At 35.4% G+C, this 21,705-nt stretch overlaps 1 protein-coding gene across 6 annotated transcripts in view; it reads left to right on the forward strand.

Annotated features, from left to right (window-relative positions):
* Window positions 1–21,705, forward strand: part of AEBP2 (AE binding protein 2) — an 82,733-nt gene that overhangs the window by 42,853 nt on the left and 18,175 nt on the right. For 3 of the 6 annotated variants that reach the window (XM_059682330.1, XM_059682331.1, XM_059682334.1), the window contains exons 4-8: window positions 243–429; window positions 3,516–3,640; window positions 8,258–8,325; window positions 11,821–11,934; window positions 14,469–14,495. In XM_059682330.1, coding sequence (XP_059538313.1) covers window positions 243–429; window positions 3,516–3,640; window positions 8,258–8,325; window positions 11,821–11,934; window positions 14,469–14,495 — 521 coding nt within the window. Of the gene's footprint in view, window positions 1–242; window positions 430–3,515; window positions 3,641–7,279; window positions 7,446–8,257; window positions 8,326–11,820; window positions 11,935–14,468; window positions 14,496–15,009; window positions 16,572–21,705 lie in introns of those variants that run through there. The other 3 variants (XM_059682333.1, XR_009451173.1, XM_059682335.1) reach the window with 3 other exon arrangements.

The raw sequence follows: 21,705 nt of genomic DNA on the forward strand, positions 1-21,705 counted from the left end.
AAGAAGGTTCCACTGTTTTTGTTTTGTGAATAGTGGGAAGAGCAATAAATTGGGGAGTCATGAAACTTGAATTTTATTTTCCAGCTCTGCCACTACCTAATGTATATGACTTTGGGCAACTTATGAAATAAAATGAAAGGGTTCTTATTTTCTGGAATTAGTTCTATAGCTTGCTGATTTACTTCTGAAAATTTACTTGTTCCCAATACAGCATCCCTGATTTGCTTTTTACTTTTATTTAGTGTGTTGTTGGTGGCTGCAATGCCAGCTTTGCTTCTCAGGGAGGGCTAGCTCGTCACGTACCCACACACTTCAGTCAGCAGAACTCCTCAAAAGTTTCTAGCCAGCCAAAGGCCAAAGAAGAATCTCCTTCTAAAGCTGGAATGAACAAAAGAAGGAAATTAAAGAACAAAAGACGACGCTCATTACGTAAGTGTTTCACTGAAAATCTGTGTGGATTACAGTGCTTTTGTTCATATCTTATTCTTTCATGAAAAAATTTTTACTGTTCTTCAACTCTGCTTATCTACTTTTGTTAACAGTAATAAACAGATAGGATAACTGTGGGACAATGTGAGAATTCAATAACAGTTTTATCTGCAGTAGCTAAGAGAGTGTGAGTCTATATATATGGCTTTAGAATACAAACTATATAGAATTATATTTTGAGGGCTACTTTGATTTTGTTCTAAGAAAATTTAAAACATGGTGGCGGTGTTGATGTTTCTAATAGTTTTTCTAAAAAATTGAACATGCTAAAGGTAAAGTACAAGTAAAAGTTAAGATAGGTTATACCTGCTCCAAAGTGATGTGTGTGTGAATAGCAAAACTATTTTTGTGTTTCAGCACTTTACAGTCTATTGTAACATACACATAACAGTTGTTATGTACTTAATTACTAGAGTATAAGATATATCTTGGATATTTAGGGTAGAGCACAATTAGATGACAAGACTTGTAAATGTTGGGAGCAGGAATTGACTTTGAAACCCCAGAGCCCTGCCTGGTTCATAGTGTCCACTAGCTAACTAAATATATCTTGAATGAAGAAATATGAGGGAAGCTATCATTGAAACGGGAGGCCGCTGTAAGGGTGAACTAGAAAGAAAAAAAGATTGCATCTTGTTTTTTCTCTCGGGATTTTTGAGTAGAGTATAGGAGAAACTCCAGACACGAATCCAGACTATAAAGCAGACAGTTATCTCTAAAACATTGAAATATTTTTGTTACTACAAAGCTACAGTGGACAAATGAACACACCACAAGTGAAAAATAAACCTCTTTAAACTCTTAACTTTCTTATTGTTGAAATTAAACATTTATTTTTCAAAGTTCTATTGAATTTAGGTTATGGATCCAGTTACTTTTTGATTATGAGGCTTACCAGTTTTAAAAAAATGCTTGTGTACATAATTCTAACATATGTATGTAGTATATATGGGTAATACTGCTAATGCACATCATAAAACAGTGACCAAGAAGGACTATTGAAAAGCAGTGAGTTGAAAAGTGATATTTTCTTCCTTACTCTAATGCAGCGCTTCTCAACCTATGGGTCGCGACCATCGGAAAACACATATAGCATATCCGATGTTTACATTATGATTCATGACAGGAGCAAAATTACAGTTATGCAGTGGCAACGAAAATAATTTTATGGTTGGGGGTCACCACAACTTGAGGAACTGTATTAAAGGGTCGCGGCATTAGGAAGGTTGAGAACCACTGCTCTAATGGATCATGACACTCACCTACTTTGGGGACTATTGTTCAAGTTTAGTATTATTTTTTGTTGTTGTTTATGCTCACCTGAGGATATTTTTTCCATTGAAAAAGTGAGAGTGGAGTGGAGAGAGGTGTGTTGCGGGGGAGAAACATCGATGTGAGAGAGACACGTGGATTGGTTGCCTCCCACATGTGCCCTGACTGGGGCTGGGGATCAAACCTGGAACCCAGGTATGTGCTCTTAACTGGGAATTGGACCTGCGACCAACACTAAGCACTGAGAAACACCAGCCAGGTCAAGTTTAGTATACTTTGATACTTTAATAGTGGACATAACATGGTTATGGTCTGAAAAGGATCTTAAGTTTGAGGGCTCCTTATAAACTTAATTCTAGTGATGACATCTATGTTTGAATCTTGAATGGGGAGTGGTAGATTTGAATGATTTAGAGAAATTATTTTTCTTTTTAAACTTTATTTTTATTGTGACACTTTTACAGATGTCCCCTCCCCACCTCCCCCCACGTTTTGCCCACCTCCACCTATTTTTATTTTCTCCAAGTGCTTATCTTTCCCAGGAAAAAGCATATTTGGAGAGCATAGAGAAAGTATACTTTTTTCCCAGTAGTCACAGATCTAATGGGAAGGGGATCTGTTTCTTAGCATTAAGTAAAATCATACCCCTTTTCTCTTATAAATGTTAAATATTTTTTCTTTTTAATTTCTCATTACTTCATTCTTAGTCTTATGGGTTCTGCTAGTTTGTTACTAGTTGGTGTTTTTCTTATTTCTTTCTGAGAAAAATCCAATGACAACAGAGGTATCTAGGTTGCTTTGCGAATGCCAGCTTGTAAAATATCCCCTGCCCTCCCCAAAAGCTCTGGTGGATTAGTGTAGATGTTCTGACAGCTCCATGAATGGTGGAGGTAAATCCACTACACATAGTAGTAAATCAGAATAGTAAATCAGCTACATGTAATTCAGAATATGCTGTACTGTGAAATCAAGCCATTTCTAATGTTGGTAAATTTTAATTTTTAATTACAGATGATCTTATAAGATTACATGTATCAATAAGCTCCATAGTTGTAAAACAACAAATTAATTTTCCTTATTTTGAGTAATGTTCTAATTAAGAATAAAAATAATATAATTTGTAATATTGGTGGGATGAAAATAAAAATTTTTAAATGTTCTTACCAAATTAAATCTTCAATGTATAAGTTTGTTGTGAACACACTAAAAGTTTGCTTTAGAAGAGTTATTTATAGTCAAGAAATACTTCCCCAAAACCCCCAAATAATATTACCACTGTTAAATTTGGAAAAATTTTGATTACATATTAATGTAAAATGTTCATGAAATGCATTCCAAATATTTGTGGTGAATGAAATCTCAGTGTGTTACATAGATGGAGGTGGTCATCAGATTGTTGAAAATGCAGAGTGGTGCTCGGAGAGATACTGGAATAAAATACAAAATTATATGAAAAATATAGTAGCTGAAATGTGGAATCGTAAGTTCTGAAGTTAGAACCTCACACACCAAGAGGCCGAATTAACTTATATGCATTCATTAGTTGGGATTTTGCTTTTGTACATCCTTATCTTGTCAGCTAGACTCTGTATTTTGAAAGGAAAGAAAATTTTGGATTTAAACACTAGATTGATACTTCTTAATTGTTTCCATCTTTCTTATTACATATTTTTGTGGAAAATGGACTACATGGTTGTTTAGCAGACTGTTGTACTTACGTATGTATTCTTTATCTCTTTTGTATTGATTTTTAGCACGACCACATGATTTCTTCGATGCACAAACACTGGATGCGATAAGACATCGAGCCATATGCTTTAACCTCTCAGCTCATATAGAAAGTTTAGGGAAGGGACACAGTGTTGTTTTTCATAGTACTGTAAGTATTCGTTTTTGTTTTTCAAATTAATTGCATAGGTTTGTGAAAATGTGTATTTTAACTTTCTAAATTGCTCAAAATCTACAAAAATACATTTTAACAAGAAAAACCAAAACTTTTTGCTTTACAAACATTAAAATGTTTTTCTATTATTGGTTATAAAGCAATATTGTCCACAATTTGACATTTTATTATTAGGTTGAGTATTTTATCCTTTAATTTGAGCTATTTGGGAATATTGGGTTGGCATTTGGGCCACTAGGCATAGTTGGTGTCTTTTTTTACCTGGTTTCCTCATTTGTAAAATTAGAACATCAGACTTAACTTTTAAGCTCACATCCCTGTATACTGCATGTTCCTCTCTCACACCCAAACATACATCTAAAGTTTGTGTTAAATAGAAAATGGATAATGGCTATCAAATCAAAGCTTTGTGAAGGGAAGGGGTTTTCATTCTGTTTTTTTCCACTGATGTATCCCAACTTTCTTCAGTTGTTTGTCTCTGACACATACTAGGTACTCATTATAGTTGCTGAATTATTATATTGCTCAGTATAGAAAAAGAAAGCTATCAAATTTGAAAAAGCAATACACAACATAGTTTTGGTTGACTAGGAGTTAATAGAGTGTTCTCTCTTCCCATGCTACTTGCCATTTTATTGTCCGGTCATCTTTAAATTACTATAGTTTGGTGACAGTAAGTTAGTAGAAGTAAAAATTTTAGACCCGGCTCTTAGTGATTTGAATCCCTGGAAAAAGAGTTGTTTAATTTTGGCTATTGAAATATAAAACACACTAAATTAAGGTTGTATTTTCATAGTTTAATTAAAATGCATGAGAATTTACATACAAAATGTCAATATTGATGATATCAGTGACTCCACTGGTTTGAATCTGTATTTTTTCCATCTCCTATAATAAATTTCCAATTTCGATTTTTATTTCCAAAATTAAAGGCAGGAAATTCAAAGATTAGACAAAAGAAAGGGAACCTTTTCTGAAATTGAAACAAATGAGAGAAGTGAGTTTGGGTTGAAGGAAAGGTATAATATCTTACACTCTTTTAAAGAACATTAGAGATGTCCTATATAGTAAAAGCCCAGTGGCCAAATGCAGAATGACTGGTTGACCAGTCACCATGATGCACACTGACTACCAGGGGGCAGACGTTCAACACAGGAGCTTCTCCTTGGTGGTCAGTGCGCTCTCGCAGCGGGAGCAGCCGCTCAGAGGGCGGGTCCACAGCCACTCAGCTGACCAGGATGACCGGTGCTCCCACAGCGGGCCTATCCCTGCAGGCCACCCCCCCACACACACCACCACCAGTGCACGAATCCCGTGCACCGGGCCTCTGGTAGTTATATAAATAAAGATGGAAGGGTTAGAAGGAAAATTAGAGGGTTTGAAGGCAAAGTGCTTGCACTGGGAATTTTATTGGAATTCAGCAAGATCAGGAGCTTGCTCAGCAGGGATTGTTGGCTGCCTTCTTTGAAATTTCATAATGTAGGTTTATGATTTGGTAGGTCTATAAATTGTTCAATAAGATGTGGTTCCCAAACGCATAGTGTAGCAACTAGGATAATTTATTTCCTTAAATATTGATCACCTACTGTGTGCCACATATTATTAATGTAGCAATGAACAAAACAGGCTAATACAAAACAGTAAACCATGCATGCCTATACTCTAATGGAAGAGACAGGATAAACATATTAATTAGTAAAAGAAAGTGATGGTATGGGCTATTTAGTTAGATTCTGGATAGCTTTTGAAAGTAGTACTGATAAGAATTATGGATGGATCACATGCCAGATGTAATAAAGGAAGGAAAGGATGACTTCAGATTTTTTTTGCCTGGGCAGCTGGCCAAAGGATGGAATTGCCATTTAAAACAGAGGCTGTAGTGGTGAGTAGATCAAGGGAGAGGGATGTATTAAGAGCTCTAATTTCAGCACTTTCTGTAGAGTCATATAATGCCTGTGTCACCACGTAGGGAGATGGACACAAGTTTGAACTTAGAGGATAGTAGTGGCCACAAATTCAAATAAGGAAGTCTTCAGCATAATTAGTGGTATTTAAAGGTATCAAACAGGATACGATCACCAGGAACTCTTTAAGTATAAATAGAAAAGAAGAAATTTAAGGACAGGTTTGGGGCTCATTAACATTTAATAAGCAATAAGCCCAATGAAATAATGGTCTAATAATGAGCAAGTGTCTCTGCATATTAAGGAATAGGGAGTGGTGATGTGATAAAGAAGGTTGTATTTTAAAAAGCAAAGTTCCAACTTTTACATGCTTTCATTAGAGCAGCTCCTGTGATAAAATCCTTAAGTTTACTGTGGAGAAATTGAGATGATTAAAAAAAAAAAATGAAGCAACTACCAATAATGGTGATATAAGGAGTTTGGAAGAAATTTAAAAATTTACTGAAAGTCAAAATAGTCTGTGACCTTGAAAATAAGTTTTCTAGCTGTAGAAAACATCTGAGAGATTTTAAGAACATGGAACTTATGTTTGTCATAAATTTAAGAAACAGGAATAAGAGTGACTTGCCGCCCCCAAGCGACACTGGGGAGGTACAGGTAACCTTGACTGAGGGTGGAGTGTGATCTGGAGAATGCTTTTTTCCTGGGGAAAGTGGAAGGAAGAGACATCCATAATGGGAAAAGGTGTTTGTTGGACACAGTAGAAAGGAAAGGAGCTGTTTCTCGAAAAGTTCCATGGCTGGGAAGATTTTGATGGAGGCAGTATGTGTTAAGTATAATCACTTCTGTTAGCAGTCAGATTTTAAGGTTCCTAGTTATTAAATTAACTTTTATAGGAAATAATCATGCCGATAGTGAAACCATTTGGAGGAAAATGTATCTGTGAGGCTCTATGCTGTGCAGTTTACCTAATTTGTCTTCTTTAATTGAAACATTTTCTTTCGAGCCTTCTCCAGAAGAGGTCAGCAGATTCCTAGTTACCAGTCAGTTGGCTTGCTGTGCTTGCTTGGTTTGCATTGTTTTCATATCTTTTTTTTTTGTCGAGGTATTTCAGCTCTATCTTTGTGCTTTTTAATTAATCTCATTGTCAAGTCTAGAATGGGGTATTGACTAGAGGTTTTTCAGAATGGAGATAGAAAGTGTTTCATTTTTGCATAAAGTGCTGTTGTTACTTAGTTCTAATATGTTTTGAGGATGACAATTTTGTGTGGCTTTTTAGAATTTAAACTTGGTAAAATATTGAGATTTAGATTATTAAAACACTAACGTGCTAATTTTGTTAATATGGAAATTGTAAATTACAAAATACCATCTTGATCTATTTTTTTTTCTTTCTTTTTTTTTTTTTAAATATATTTTATTGATTTTTTACAGAGAGGAAGGGAGAGAGATAGAGAGTTAGAAACATCAATGAGAGAGAAACATCGATCAGCTGCCTCCCGCACATCTCCCACTGGGGATGTGCCCACAACCCAGGCACATGCCCTTGACCGGAATCGAACCCGGGACCCCTCAGTCCGCAAGCCGATGCCCCATCCACTGAGCCAAACCGGTCTTGGCTTGATCTATTTTTATTTAATTTAAGTATTATCTCAACTTTCAGAATCTGGTAATGAATGGCAAGTACATTGTTTTTCTGACCCTTCTACAGGTCTTTTTGTTCAGGTTGATCCACCTTTTAATTTATGTGGATTCCTTAAGATTGAACCTAATACTGTTCGGCTGATGTTCATTTAAAATAAAACCAACCAACCAAGAACCTCCAAGCAAACAAAAAATGTCTCCGTTGTAAATTACAGATTTTTCCCTTCCTAGAAGTATTTTTTCTTTACTGTTTGTTCTTTAAAAATATTCTAGCCAGTGTAGAACCTGGGTAGCATTCTAGCTAAGCCACAGACTTAGGAGATAGTAAATAGCATTTTTAGTCCCTTAATAAACATAATATGGCCTGACTGGTTTGGCTCAGTGGATAGAGCGTCGGCCTGCGGACTGAAAGGTCCCAGGTTCAATTCTGGTCAAGGCCATGTACCTTGGTTGCGGGCACATCCCCAGTAGGGAGTGTGCAGGAGGCAGCTGATCGATGTTTCTCTCATCGATGTTTCTAACTCTCTATCCCTCTCCCTTCCTCTCTGTAAAAAAAATCAATAAAATATATTAAAAGAAAAACAAAAAACAAAAGAAAACATAATATGGTTTTTCTTTTTTAATATATTTTTATTGATTTCAGAGAGGAAGGGAGAGGGAAAGAGAGATAGACACACCAGTAATGAGAGAGAATCATTCATCTATTGCCTCCTACACATCCCCTGCTCGAGATTCCTGTGCCCTGACCAGGAATCAAACTCTGACCTCCTGGTTCATAGGTTGATGCTCAACCACTGAGCCACACCGGCTGGGCTGGTTTTTCTATTTGGCACCTTGTCTTCAGTTCCTTTTTTCCTCTTTCTTTTGTGAAAGTACATAATCAAAGGTAAAATTGGGGGGTGGGGGGAACAGGGCAGAAGAAGATGTGGTGGTGATATCTAGTTCAGGATACAACACTTAAAAGTTCTTGATTAGGATTAAAAGTGCCTTTTAATGATATTAGAATAATGTGTTACAAATCATTGTTATGATTTCTTATCATTAGGTAATAGCTAAGAGAAAAGAGGATTCTGGAAAGATAAAACTTTTGCTTCATTGGATGCCTGAAGACATGTAAGTATTTGGAATACTATGTGTAATTAATAGACTAATATCTTTTATTAATATCTCATACTCGGTCGGTGTAGCTCAGTGGTTGAGTGTTGACCTATGAACCAGGAGGTCATGGTTCGATTCCTAGTCCGGATACATGCCCAGATTGTGGGCTTAATCCCCAGTGTGGGCATGCAGGAGGCAGCCAATCGATGATTCTCTCTTATCATTGATATTTCTATCTCTCTCTCCTTCTCTCTTCTTCTTTGAACTCATAAAAATATATTTAAAAATTAAATCTTATACTCGAAAATTACTTAACATTGTTGGATTCAAATATAACAGAATTATGGAAATTAAACTATGAAATACTTTGAGGTCAGGATTAAAGAGATAATCTATGAAAGATTTTTAATTGGATGTGGTTATTTTTAGAATTTTCAATGGCCCTAAAGTAGTATGCAAGCAGCCTTAGTTGGCCCTTTGTTTGAATCATTTATTTAAAAAAAATTCTAAACATTATCTAACCCATAGTGTTTTATAGAAAAAGCAGTTGACCAAGTTTTCAGCACCATTACATTTTTCTTGGTGTTTTAGTACCTTTTAGAGCACTTCTGATCCAGATGTTCCTTAATTTAGATTTTAGTTTTAATTTTCTTTTTATCCTTTTATTAAAAAATTTTCTCTTATTATAATAGGTAATATTGTAGAAATTTTTAATGGAATTGATAAGCACCAAGAATAGAATAAATTTTTAAGACGTAGAATCAAATTGTGTATACTTATTCTTCAAAAAATTAGCAATATGTGGTAATATTTGTCCTGGATTTTGAAACCTTTTAAAAATTTGTTTAATAAACTCTGTTTAAGAAAATGTTAATGAATGCGATGTGAATTAAGTATTCTTAAGTAGGTTTGTTGAGTTTACAGTGCACATTAGTATATCAATGTAAAGAAATCCATTTAGTTTTTAAAAAATCCTTTGACTATTAAGCTTCTAATAGTGCAGGACATATTTTTCCACCACTTTCTCCTCCTTCCCTTTCAGGTTTTATGGAAATTAAACTATAGGACATTTTAAAAATAATAATTTAAAAAATTATCTTTATTGTTGAAAGTATTACAGATGTCCTTTCTTCCCTTCTGGACCCCCTCCATCCAGTTCTCCCCTCCCCCAGGCCTTCGTTGCACTATTGTCTGTGTCCATGGATTATGCATATGTGGGTTATGCATATATGCATAAAAGTTCTTTGGTTAACTTCTTCTCTTTGCCTCCATTTTTTATTTAAATCTATACAAGTCTTTAAGCATACATTCATCATCCTAGTAATTCCACTCCTACTTAAAGAGCTTAAAATGCATTTTTAAAATCTTTTTTAAAAGTTGAATTTATTGGGGTGACATTGGTTAATAAAATTATATAGGTTTCAGGTGTACAATTCTAGTGTACATCATCTCTATGTATATTGTATTATGATGTAAGTTCCCTTACATCACCATTTATCCCTTCTTTACCCTCTCCCACTCGCCCCTGGGAATTTCCATGCGATTGTATCTGTGAGTGGTGTGTGTGTGTGTGTGTGTGTGTGTGTGTGTGTGTGTGTGTGTGTGTGTGTGTGTGTGTGTGTTTTGGTTTTTTTTTTGCTTAATCTCTTTACCTTTTTCACCCAGCCTGGCAACCCACCTTCTCTCTGACAGCTGTCAGTCTGTTCTCTAATGAGTCTGTTTCTATTTTGTTCGTTAGTTTATTTTTTAAATTAGATTCCACATGAGTGAAATCATATGGTACTTGCCTTACACTGACTGGTGTAAGACATTTTAAAATGGTCCTGAAGCCTGGCTGCAGTGGGTCAGTGGATTGAGCGGTTTCCTGTGCACCAAGAGTCACCGGTTCAGTTCCTGATCAGGGCATATGTCCGGGTTTGGGCTTGATCAGGAGGGGACGTGTAGGAAGCAGCCAATTGATTGTTGTTTCTCTCCCACTTCCTTTATCTCTATCTAAAAATCAATAAAAACATATTAAAAAAGTAAGTACATGGCCCTGTAAAATGTATTTAATGAGCTGTTGTTGTTTTTTCTGAACATTGAAGTTACCCATTTTTCTTTACTGTTAAAGATATTCTAAAGTCTGCTAATATACAGACTATGCAAAATGTTACAGTTTTGATAAGTATTGCCCTCCTGAGTTTTTAGCAATTTCTAATCCCATCTACTACATTAGAGAGCTTTTTTCTCTTCTTTATTATCAACACTGGCTATTACCTTCTTATATTTTGCATTTCTTTGATTACAAGTAAGATCATTTTTAGTTTTTGTTGTTTGTTAATTCTCACTTGAGAATATTTTCCCATTGATTTTTAGAGAGAGTGGAAGGGAGGAGAAGAGACAGAGAGAGAAACATTGATGTGAGAGAGACACATCAATTGATTGCCTCCTGCACCAGGGCTGGGGCTCAAACCTGCAACTGAGGTTTATGCTCTTGACCGGAATCGAACTTGGGACCCTTCAGCTTAGGGCAGTAAGATCATTTTTAAACTGCTCATATCTTTGGTAAATTGATGGTTAGTGTGCTTTGTCTACCCTATCCCTCTATCCCTAATGAATGTTCACAGCCTCTTTCATACTGATTTGTAAGAGCTATTTTTATATATTAAGGTCATAAATATAGAGGTTTATAGTTGTGAGTACATGAAACGTGTTATTATTTACTGTTGTATTATTTTTCACATGAAAAACTATAAACCTGCTTTTGCCAACCCTATAGTTTCTTTAAAATATATATATATTTAAATGTCTGTGTTCTTGGTGTTCTGGAAATTGATCAATCTAAATATCAATTTGCTTTTATTTGAATTTCCTTATAGGATCACATTTCTTTGATTTTGGAATTTTGGTTACATGTGCATTTTTTTAAAAATATATTTTATTGATTTTTTTTTTTTTTACAGAGAGGAGGGGAGAGAGATAGAGAGTTAGAAACATCGATGAGAGAGAGAATCGATCAGCTGCCTTCTGCACACCTCCTACTGGGGATGTGCCCGCAACCAAGGTACATGCCTTTGACTGGAATCGAACCTGGGACCCTTCAGTCTGCAGGCCGATGCTCTATCCACTGAGCCAAGCTGGTTAGGGCACATGTGCATTTTTTAAAAAGTGGAATTTGGTGGTTTTTTACTTCTTATTTCTTCATGAAGAAACTCAGTGTCAAATTTCCATCATGTCAAGCTCAAATGTGAATTTCACTCAGCAAGCTAAAGGACAGGCAGTGTATAAGTTTGATATGACTTGGCTACCAAAAATTCCTAATGCATCCCAAATTTGTGCCTCAAATTTCACCCTGCTATTTCTCCTCATCCCACTACCTAGATTGTTAAGTTCATTTGGCTTATGAGAAGCTTGTTAATAACCTAGGCGGCCCTGTCAAACTAGCAGAAATGGCTGGGTAATATGAAGGTATATGAGTGGTAAATTTAAAATTAATGTTATTTTATGTATGGCTTGTTTTTTAATTTATAGTCTGCCTGACGTGTGGGTGAATGAAAGTGAGCGACATCAATTAAAAACTAAAGTAGTTCATTTATCAAAGCTACCCAAAGATACTGCCTTGCTTTTGGACCCAAACATATACAGGTAATTTAATTGTTGATTTGATGTTTTACTTTCTGAATTGTAATCTTTAAATCTCTCTAAATATTTGGTGTAAGGTTAGGATTTATTTTTTAAGTACTGAATTCAGTACCAAGCATAATCTTGTTTTCTCGAGCTTTCTATATGGCAGTTACATCACAAAGATTTATAAATTATAGAATTGAGAAAGATAATATAGTACTGTTTGTTTTTAAGAGGTAGTTCCCAGTGTTTACGTTTCTAATAATTTTGTACTTTGACCTTTGCTTTAGTGTCCTGTGCTTAGGGAGTTATGGGGGGGGGGGGGTAGAGGTGGGGAAAAGAGACCCAACTTTCCTGACTGTGTGCTAAGGCACTTTGCTAGGTGCTTTACGCGTACTTTACTCACACAGCAGCCCTGTGAAATAGGTGCCACTGTCTCTGTGTTACAGATTAGAAAACTGAAGCGAGAGGTTAGATAGCTTGCCCAAAGTTACACAGATACTATGTGACTGAACTCCATACTGCCTCTAACCAAATTTCAAAAGTGGTGAGCCCTAGCCCGTTTGGCTTAGTGGATAGAGCGTCGGCCTGTGGACTGAAAGGTCCCAGGTTCAATTCCGGTCAAGGGCACATGCCCGGGTTGCGGGCTCAATCCCTAGTGGGGGCATGCAGGAGGCAGCCATTCAATGATTCTCTCTCATTATTGATGTTTCTCTCCCTCCCTTCCTCTCTGAAATCAATAAAAATATATTTAAAAGTGATGAAAATGCTTTAAAGGCAGTCTTTCAAAATTTTTTTTATTGATTTTAAAGAGAGAGAGAGGGAGAGAGATAGAAACATCAGTAATGAGAAAATCATTAATCGACTGCCTCCTGCACGCACACACGCACACACGCGCTTGAGTCTGTAACCGAGGCATGTACACTGACTGGGAATTGAACTGTGATGTCCTGGCATAGGTTGATGCTCAACCATTGAGCCACACCGGCCTGGCTAAAGGCACTATTAATGAACAAAATTTCTATTTAAGATAAATTTTAATTTAGTATGTATTTTATAATAGGAATAGATTGGATAAGAATAAGAGGACATATAAAAATTTGGGATAATCCCAAATGTGAATTTTAGTTATCATAAGGAGACTGTGCCAGATTTTGAAGTAATTAACACTTTGAACGTTTGGTTCATTCCACGACACAACTTTTTGGAATGTTAGTCAATGCAATAGGGTTTCTATAATTTGAGACATCTTCTGAGAATGAAATTCTAACATAATGGGCCTTGCCATGTGGAAACACTGAGACTCAGGTTTTCCTACTCCAAAAATAAATTTTAAAATATCTTTTGGTGAAAGTGCTAAGTTCAATAAAACCTTGTTTCTGTGGACCGAGCTGGGTTATCAAGAAATTAACTGATACAGAACAATGAAATATCTTAAGGAAGAAGATTGAGGTAAATCCACCACCGAAAATACAGAAAAGTCACTATTTAAGAAATAATTGAATATTGTTTATTTACTGTTACCTAATTTAAGGTTATTTCTGGTTCCTCTTTGAAGGATGTAATTAAAATTAGCATTCGAAAAGAGTGATATTTTGGGAGAGTCACCCTGCTATTACAACTGGTTGTAAACATCAAGGCAGAGTTGACAAAGGGGCATGAATCTTAATTATATGATTAAAACTAACTTCAGTGTTTCTGCTCTGCCTTGTACTTCCCCCTCTCCAAGGGTCTCCTTTTTCACAGAAACAGTCCCCCCCCCTTCTTGTGTTCTATAGGAAGCAATTTAGATATTATAGTGAAAGTGACTTAAATCATTCAAGCTCAGAACCGTTGATGCTATAGTGCATAGGAATTGCATGTTCTCAGTGTAATTCTACAGTACATACTGATTTCATTTTTGGGTAATGAAGATGTTCTTAACACATGTAGGTACTTTCTGTGGAGGTTTTTGTTTTTGTTTTTTTAATTACCTCAATCTTAACATTTGAGTCTAAACTTTCATGCTTCTGGTATTCTGAAAGTTAGAATTTAGTTTACCCTAAAGTGGTACAGAGTAATAGGACTCCTTACATTTATTGTGGTGTAGCATTAACAATGTTTTGGATTTTGGTAGGGAAAACTTGTGAAATTAAGTAAAAGCGGGAAAAGCAGTTATTCTAACTAGTTTTAGGAGAAATAATTTGTTTATGCACATTTCAAAATGAAAGCATGCAAACCTTCTAAAAATATCTTAAAAAGACTAAAAAGAACCTATTTATTTGAGATTTTAAAACATTAGTTTCCGTAGTATTAGTTGGTTAAAATGTATGTTAGACATGAAATGCTTTTTTAGAAATACACTAGCAGGCTACATAAAAAGGATTAATTAAAAGGCTATACTATGTAACTAAATTTGTATTCATTATGTGTGAATGCTTTGGAAATAAACTTTAATGATGATCAATGATCATCACATTGCTTATATTTTATAAATATTTGTAATGTCTCTTGAAATACTTAATGTGTTTTTGATATAGTTGAATAAAAGAATATTCCTTTTTCTCTTTTTCTAGAACAATGCCGCAGAAGAGGTTGAAGAGGTAAAAAATAAATAAATACATAAAAAGCAAACAAGCGGGGACACCTGCAGTCTTAGTCACTGACAATGGGCTTAGTAAAAGTTGCACATTAGACTCAACCCCTTCCTCTTTTTTAATCCAATATTTAGAATAATATTTATGCTTAGTGTAAACATTCTGTGAATGAAGTAGGCTCTTCTGTGGAATATATTAATATATTACTGTATGTCCACATTTTCATGGAATGGTACTGTGGGAGACTGAGCAAACACTCTTTTGGCAACTTAGTGGAATAGCTTCTTAAAGGCTTTGCATGCTTGCTGCTTTAAGCTGCTTTTTCCCCCTTTAGTGATTGCAGTAGTTTATATTGGAAAGAAAAACAATTACAATGTGTGCCCATACAGATACCAAAGCACTGTAAGGATATTTATCTTGACAGTGTCTATCGATTTGACGTCATATTAGGACATATTAGGCAATGAAAATTATCAATTATAAATAGATGTGATTGGTTGCCATTTGTGTTCTTTTGCAGAACTCTGATAAGAAAAGTGTTCAATTTGTATTTAAGCAAACAGTGAACGACATTTGCAATCAACTAAATATTCGTCTTTCGAATTAGGGCTGCAAATTTCTGTTAAAGAGTGTTGCCGTATGTCTGGTGGCTCCCTTTTCAGGACTAGGGTTTTCTAATGGAGTACAGTATGTTAATATTTACCTATATAACTAATCTGTTAACGGTTTTTGAAAAACCTTTATTTCAAATATTTTAATAATCCTCTATTTTCATTTTAACCTACATAAGCCTCTAATTTTTTTTTTTTTTCTGAGGAAAGCATTTGGTTAATTAGTTTTTTCTTAACATAAGAAAAATTGTATTTTTTAAGTGTTGTCAAACTGAATGAATCCTTTATGCACCAAAGTTGGTTTTGAAAAAGAAAATAAAATCACTTTCTTGCTTGGTTAAGCAAGAAGCCATATGGATTTTTTTTTTAACTTACAGAAATGGAAATATGTGTAACTTGTTAGTATTGTATCAAACAAATGTTGCATAGAGATAATAGAACATTGCTTGTAAATAATTCAGCAGATTTGTAATATATTTTTATATTATGAAATGTACTGTAGATGTTTTTCTAGAGGCATGAAAGTTAAATGTATATATTATGGGTAGAAATAATATTGAAGGATATTGTAATTCACTAGTGCTGCCAGAGGAATTGTTAATAAAGCACCTTCTTTAACAATAAATGTCTTTGCAGACTTAAGGGACTATGTACTACTGTTAATATCTTTAAGAACAAAACACATTGAACATCCTTCCAGAAAGTCTTTTGAGGGAGGACCTATACCCATAATAGAATTATGGCACTCATTTCTGACAGTGACTGTGAAATCAATCATTTCCTTACTGTTGGAAGGACATATTGTAAAGTATGTGGTTATATGCAGTCAAACTGCAGAAAATACTCCTGATTGAGGAGTTTTCACTTTACTACAGTGATATAAAAACCAGCAGTTTTTACACTAAATTTTTAAAGAATAGACAAAAATATAGAACCAAGCCTTTGGTTCCAAAATGGGAAAGTTTCATGATACATAAATCATATCTCATTTACTTTAAAATATTTTAAAATAAAAGTTATGGGGACTTTATTCGTAAACAATGGGGTAAAGAGCTATATACATGAAATGAGTCATATAAAATGAAATGAAGTGCAAATAAAAGCACTGGTACTATAAGACATTCTGGAATGGTTGTTTAATAAGGGTATTATCCATATGATCTGTAGCAAATGTGATTTTATTTTTAAAAAGAAAAGAAAAGCAGTGTGTTTTCTTACCGTTTTTGTTTCTTTTGCTTAAGCACTTCATTAATTGCTTTATTCTGTATCTGGAAGTAATCTGCAATCTTCTTTGTTCTTTTTAAATTTTGGTTTGTTAAAAAATTGCCAAATAGAAGTGTTTCAGATATATAGTTTGTACCTGTATTTTTTATTTTATTGCCTCATGTTCTTGTAAGTCATTCTTAATTGACCAATGATTGTAGACCTTGCTGAGTATTTTTTCTAATAAAACAAAACCAAATCACATTTAGCTTCAAAATTGTAACAATTAAATTTTAAAACAACACCTGAAATATACATCTAATATTTTCCTTAGGGATCCAGTACATAAAAGTTTTTTCATTGTGTAGAAATATTTAGAAGTCAAAACCAAATTTCATGGTTCTTGATTAGCCTCCGAGTACTCACTCATGGTACTTTGCTGCTTATCTGAGTTTAGTCTGATTCTATTAACACACCAAAAAATATGGAATTAAAATGAATGAAAGTGTATTTAATTTGTATGTAAACATTATTACACACCATCAATTATGATTGGCAAGTAAATGTGAACATTTTTTTTTTTAATCCTCACCTTAGGATATGCTTTTATTGATGTTTAGAGAGTGAGGACCGGGGGGCTTGAGCGAGAGAGAACCATCCATGAATCGAACCCACAACCTTTTTGGTTCGTGGGATGACACCAACCAACTGAAGCCACTTGGCTAGGGCCTACTTGTGAACATTTTAATTATGTTTCTTGAATGACGTCTATCCATCTATATTGTTCCTTCTAACTTCCATATATGACATTTATAATATGGTACCTGAAATATAATTAGTCTCTTATTCAAAATCCATTGTTTAGCCCAGTGGTGGTCAAACTGCAGTCACAGGCATACCCATTCATTGATGTGGTGCCTGCACTTGCTTTCTTCCTATAGTTTCGGAGTGGAGCAATGAGACCGTTTGGCCTGCAAACCTAAAATATTTACTCTCTGACCTTTTAAGGAAAAACTTGCCAATCCCTGGTACAGATGATAAAATTTTTGGAAAAATAAACCTAGTCCACCGAGCCTACATTTTAATATAATAGTTTTAATCTTGGTAAAATGAACCAGTACATTGCATTTCAGTGAAAGCTGCTTCATATACTTTAAAAATGGCCATTTTAGGTAACTGCAACAAATGGTATTTTTGCTTTTTTGGTATTTTTTTTACACTTTCACATTGGGTTTCTTAATAGTTATTAATATTTCACCATTTGTTTTTGTGTGTTTTGTTTTACTAAGTAGGACTAAAGGAAATTTTATAAGTTAGGTCTTGTTTAAACCACAAGGCATATATTGCTCTAGCTAAAAGAATCTTGAAAGTGGAAAATGTTGTAAAATTGAAAGGTGTTTATTTTTTTTAAATAAATTTTTCATATCTAAATCTTCCCTAAAGTGGACACACATTGCTTCTGAGTTTCAGATGAAAGGAAATTAAGATGGGGAGTAATGAACTCCAAATGTGTATTTTAAGATTTGGTTTATTCTCATTGAAAGCAATGATAATCATATCAGTAAAGTGCTGACTGTAAAATTATTTTTTTGTTTACACTTTAATGCTTTAAATATTCAAGTACTCTTAAAAGGATATAATTTGCAACGATTAAGTTATCTTTGCTATTTGAAATTTTAATAATATAGTTAACAAAAGTTAGATACTTGAATAAAATATAAAAATGGGAAAATATGGTCAAAAGTCTTTAAAACAGTTCTCTAAAAGGCAAACAAATTCTTATATTGTAAAATTGATGTTTATCTGAATAACAAAGCCTAGGGTTTTGAAGACAAGTACATTTTGGGGGTTTCAATGAAAAATATTTTTTAAAATGTGCAGAAAATAATTTCTTAGGACAAATTTTTGTTAAAAATTTTCTTATGTATATGACTTTTTTGAATCCTTGTTTATAAATTAATTTTTATTGACTTCAGAGAGGAAGGGAGACGGAGAGAGGTAGAAACATCCATGATGAAGAGAGACTCTCAGATAACCTGGGCGGCATGGTAATCTAACCGTGACCTGGTTCATAGGTCAGCACTAAACCACTGAACCGCACTGGTTGGGCAGAAAGAATCTTAATTAGGGCCAAGGAAATCTTAACCACATTTTGCTCATCTTTTTCCTTGTCTGATTCCAAACAATTTCCAGTTATTAATACAACTTTTGTTGCCTAGTGATTGAAATTACTTGTAATTTATGACAAACAACAAGGTAAATATGATACAAAACCATTTGAAGTATCTTATCCTCACTCTTTCTCTAATGCTCTGCCTTTCTTTATGTAGATACTGATGTGGACGAGAAAGGGGCCACATACTAAACCTGACAGGCTTAGATCCTACATACTCAGAAACCAAAAATAGCCACATAGGATATTCTGAACATAAAACTTCCTAACCAAAAATGAGTCATCCTAGGCCTTTAGCTTCCTTAACAAAGGTCATTCTTTACCTTAAAGTGATCATTTTGCATCTAAAATAACATACCTTTGCAATGTCAGGGTAAACCCCATATTCAGGAACACTTCCCCCACCAGAACAGGAGACCACAGAACCCCTCATTGTTATCTTGTTCCCCACGTACCATCTCTAAGTGCTGCAAATGTTATTATCCTACACCAGTGGTCGGCAAACCGTGGTTCGCGAGCCACATGCGGCTCTTTGGCCCCTTGAGTGTGGCTCTTCCACAAAATACCACGTGCGAAGTTGACTTAAAACTTTAAGTAAAGTTTATTAAGTTAATTTTAGGTAACGTTGTGGAGTGAAAGAAGATGTAGTGTCGAGGATTGAGAAAGGTATGTTGAGATGGTTTGGACATATAGAGAGGATGAAGGAAAGGAGATAGACGAAACAAGTATACGAGTGCGGATGGGAGAGTTGGAAGAGGTCGACTTCAGCGAATGTACCACAATCAGATTGAGGACGTTTTTAGCAAAGGCCAGCTTAGGAGTACCCTAATTAAGTTAATAACAATGTACCTACCTATAATAGTTTAAAACATTTGGCTCTCAAAAGAAATTTCAATCGTCGTACTGTTGATATTTGGCTCTGTTAACTAATGAGTTTGCCGACCACTGTCCTGCACCCACCAATCTAAAAAAAGTGTCTCTGTTTTACTTTATATCCAATTCCAGAGATTTTGCTGTTTTCTTTTCTTCTGCCTCCCTAATCTACCAGCAATAGATTTCATGTAACCCCTTTACGTCTTCTCTTTTGCTTCTAATGTATGAAGTTGTAAAACTGCTATTCTTTGGAGCATTTTCTCAATCCGTTAAAATTTTGCTTCCCAGCAATTGTCATCTTGACTGAAATTAAATCAAAACTTCTCTACAAGTTCGGACATTTCTTATGTCGACACTGACCTATATATCATTTCCTTCTCTCTGAAATTCAATTTCTTGCAAGGCAGACCTGGCATCAAATTCTCCCAATTTTTGTTTGTCTGAAAAAGTCTTTATTTCTCCTTCACTTTTGAAGGATGGTTTCACAGAATAAAGAATTAATAGGTTGGTGTTTTTGTTTTTCTTTCATTACATATTTCACTGTCTTCCATAGCATGGTTTATGAGGAAATGCCTGCTGCTATTCTGTCTTTGCTCCTCTATATATATGGTATTTTTGCACCCTTCTTTCAAGATTTTTTTTTCTTTTATTTTTCTACAATTTGAATATGATAGGACTAGTTGTAGATTTTTTGGGGGGCATTTATCCTTATTCTGTGTTTAGCTGTCTGACATTAATTTGGGGGCAATTCTGTCATTATTGCTTCCAATATTTCCTCTGTTCCTTTTTCTCTTCTGGTATTCCCCTCACACATATGCTAAGCCTTTGTAGTTGTCCCGAAGTTTGTATCTATTCTGTTCCCCTTTTCCTTAGTCTTTAAAAAAATATTTTGCTTTTCAGTTTTGGAAATTTCTTTTTTTTCCTTTTTTTTTTTAAAAAAAATATATTTTATTGATTTTTTTTTACAGAGAAGAAAGGAGAGGGACAGAGAGAAACATCGATGAGAGAGATCAATCAGCTGCCTCCTGCACGCCCCCTACTGGGGATGTGCCCGCAACCAGGGTACATGCCCTTGACTGGAATCGAACCCAGGACCCTTGAGTCCTCAGGCCGACGCTCTGTCCACTGAGCCAAACTGGTTAGGCTGGAAATTTCTTTTGATATATTCCCAAGCTCACAGATGCTTTCCTTAACTGTGTCCAGTCTAATGAACCCATCAAAGTCATTTTTTCATTTCTGTTATCGTGTTTTTATTTCTAGGATTTCTTCTTGAGTCCTTTAATTTCTGTCTTTCAGCTTACATTAGCCATTGGTTCCTGAAAGTTGTCTACTTTTCCATTAGTATATTGATACATATTATCTTAGCATATTGATGTAATTATTTTAAATTCCTGGCCTGATAATTCCAATGTGCCTGCTTTTTCTGAGTCAGCTTGCCTTTTGTCTTTGAAATGTGTTTTTTTACATTTTGGCATCCATGTAGTAATTGTTTGTTGAAAGCTGGACATGATGTGCCTGCTAAAGAACCACTGTCAATAGGCTTTAGTGATGTGGGGAGGTGTGTGTGTGTGGGGAGGGGTGGGGGGGAGTGAGCCTGTGCCCCTGGGCTATGACCTTCACAAGGGCCTCTCAGGTTTTTGTGGTTGTTGTTTTTAACCAAAGGGGAGGTTTATTAAGGTGAAAGTAACAAAGCTGTAGGCTGGAGGAGACCCAAAAAGGGTTGCCAGGCCTCTCAGTGTTTCCTTCCTTAGGTGGAGCAGGATGCTGGAAGTGGCTGTAGTTGGGTGTATTTGCCCTTCTCCCACCTGGAAGACTTCTCCCAGGTCAGCTAGGCCCCAACAAAACTTCAGTAGGGTTAGGTTCTGGTGAAATAGTTTCCCTAGAGGGCAGGCCTCCTCAAGAACTACAGAACATCCCACTGGTGTGGCTCAGAGGTTGAGCAGTGACCCATGAACCAGGAGGTCATGGTTCGATTGCCGGTCAGGGCACATGCCAGGGGTGTGGGCTTGATCCCCAGAAGGGGGTGGGCAGGAAGCAGCCAATCAATGAGTCTCATCATTGATGTTTCTATCCTCTCCCTTTCCTCTCTCTGGAATCAATTAAAAAACAAACTAAAACTGCTGAATGCTTTGGGTCTCTTTGAAAATGGCTGCTTTCCCGTCCTCCGGCAAAAAGCAAGAGGGGACTTTCCCTGTCTTTGCTGTGAGAATCTGGTAGGACTCCTGGGGGTAAAACACAAAGTGTGTGGGGCTGGGTGTGTGTATGACTGGGTCCCTTGGAGTTTTTAACTCCACCTTATCTACACTGAGCTTTCAGCCATTCGCCAACTACAGTAGGTGTTCCTACCCCACTGCTG

Source organism: Myotis daubentonii, chromosome 2, assembly GCF_963259705.1.
Source record: "Myotis daubentonii chromosome 2, mMyoDau2.1, whole genome shotgun sequence".
In the NCBI taxonomy this organism is placed as follows: domain Eukaryota; kingdom Metazoa; phylum Chordata; class Mammalia; order Chiroptera; family Vespertilionidae; genus Myotis; species Myotis daubentonii.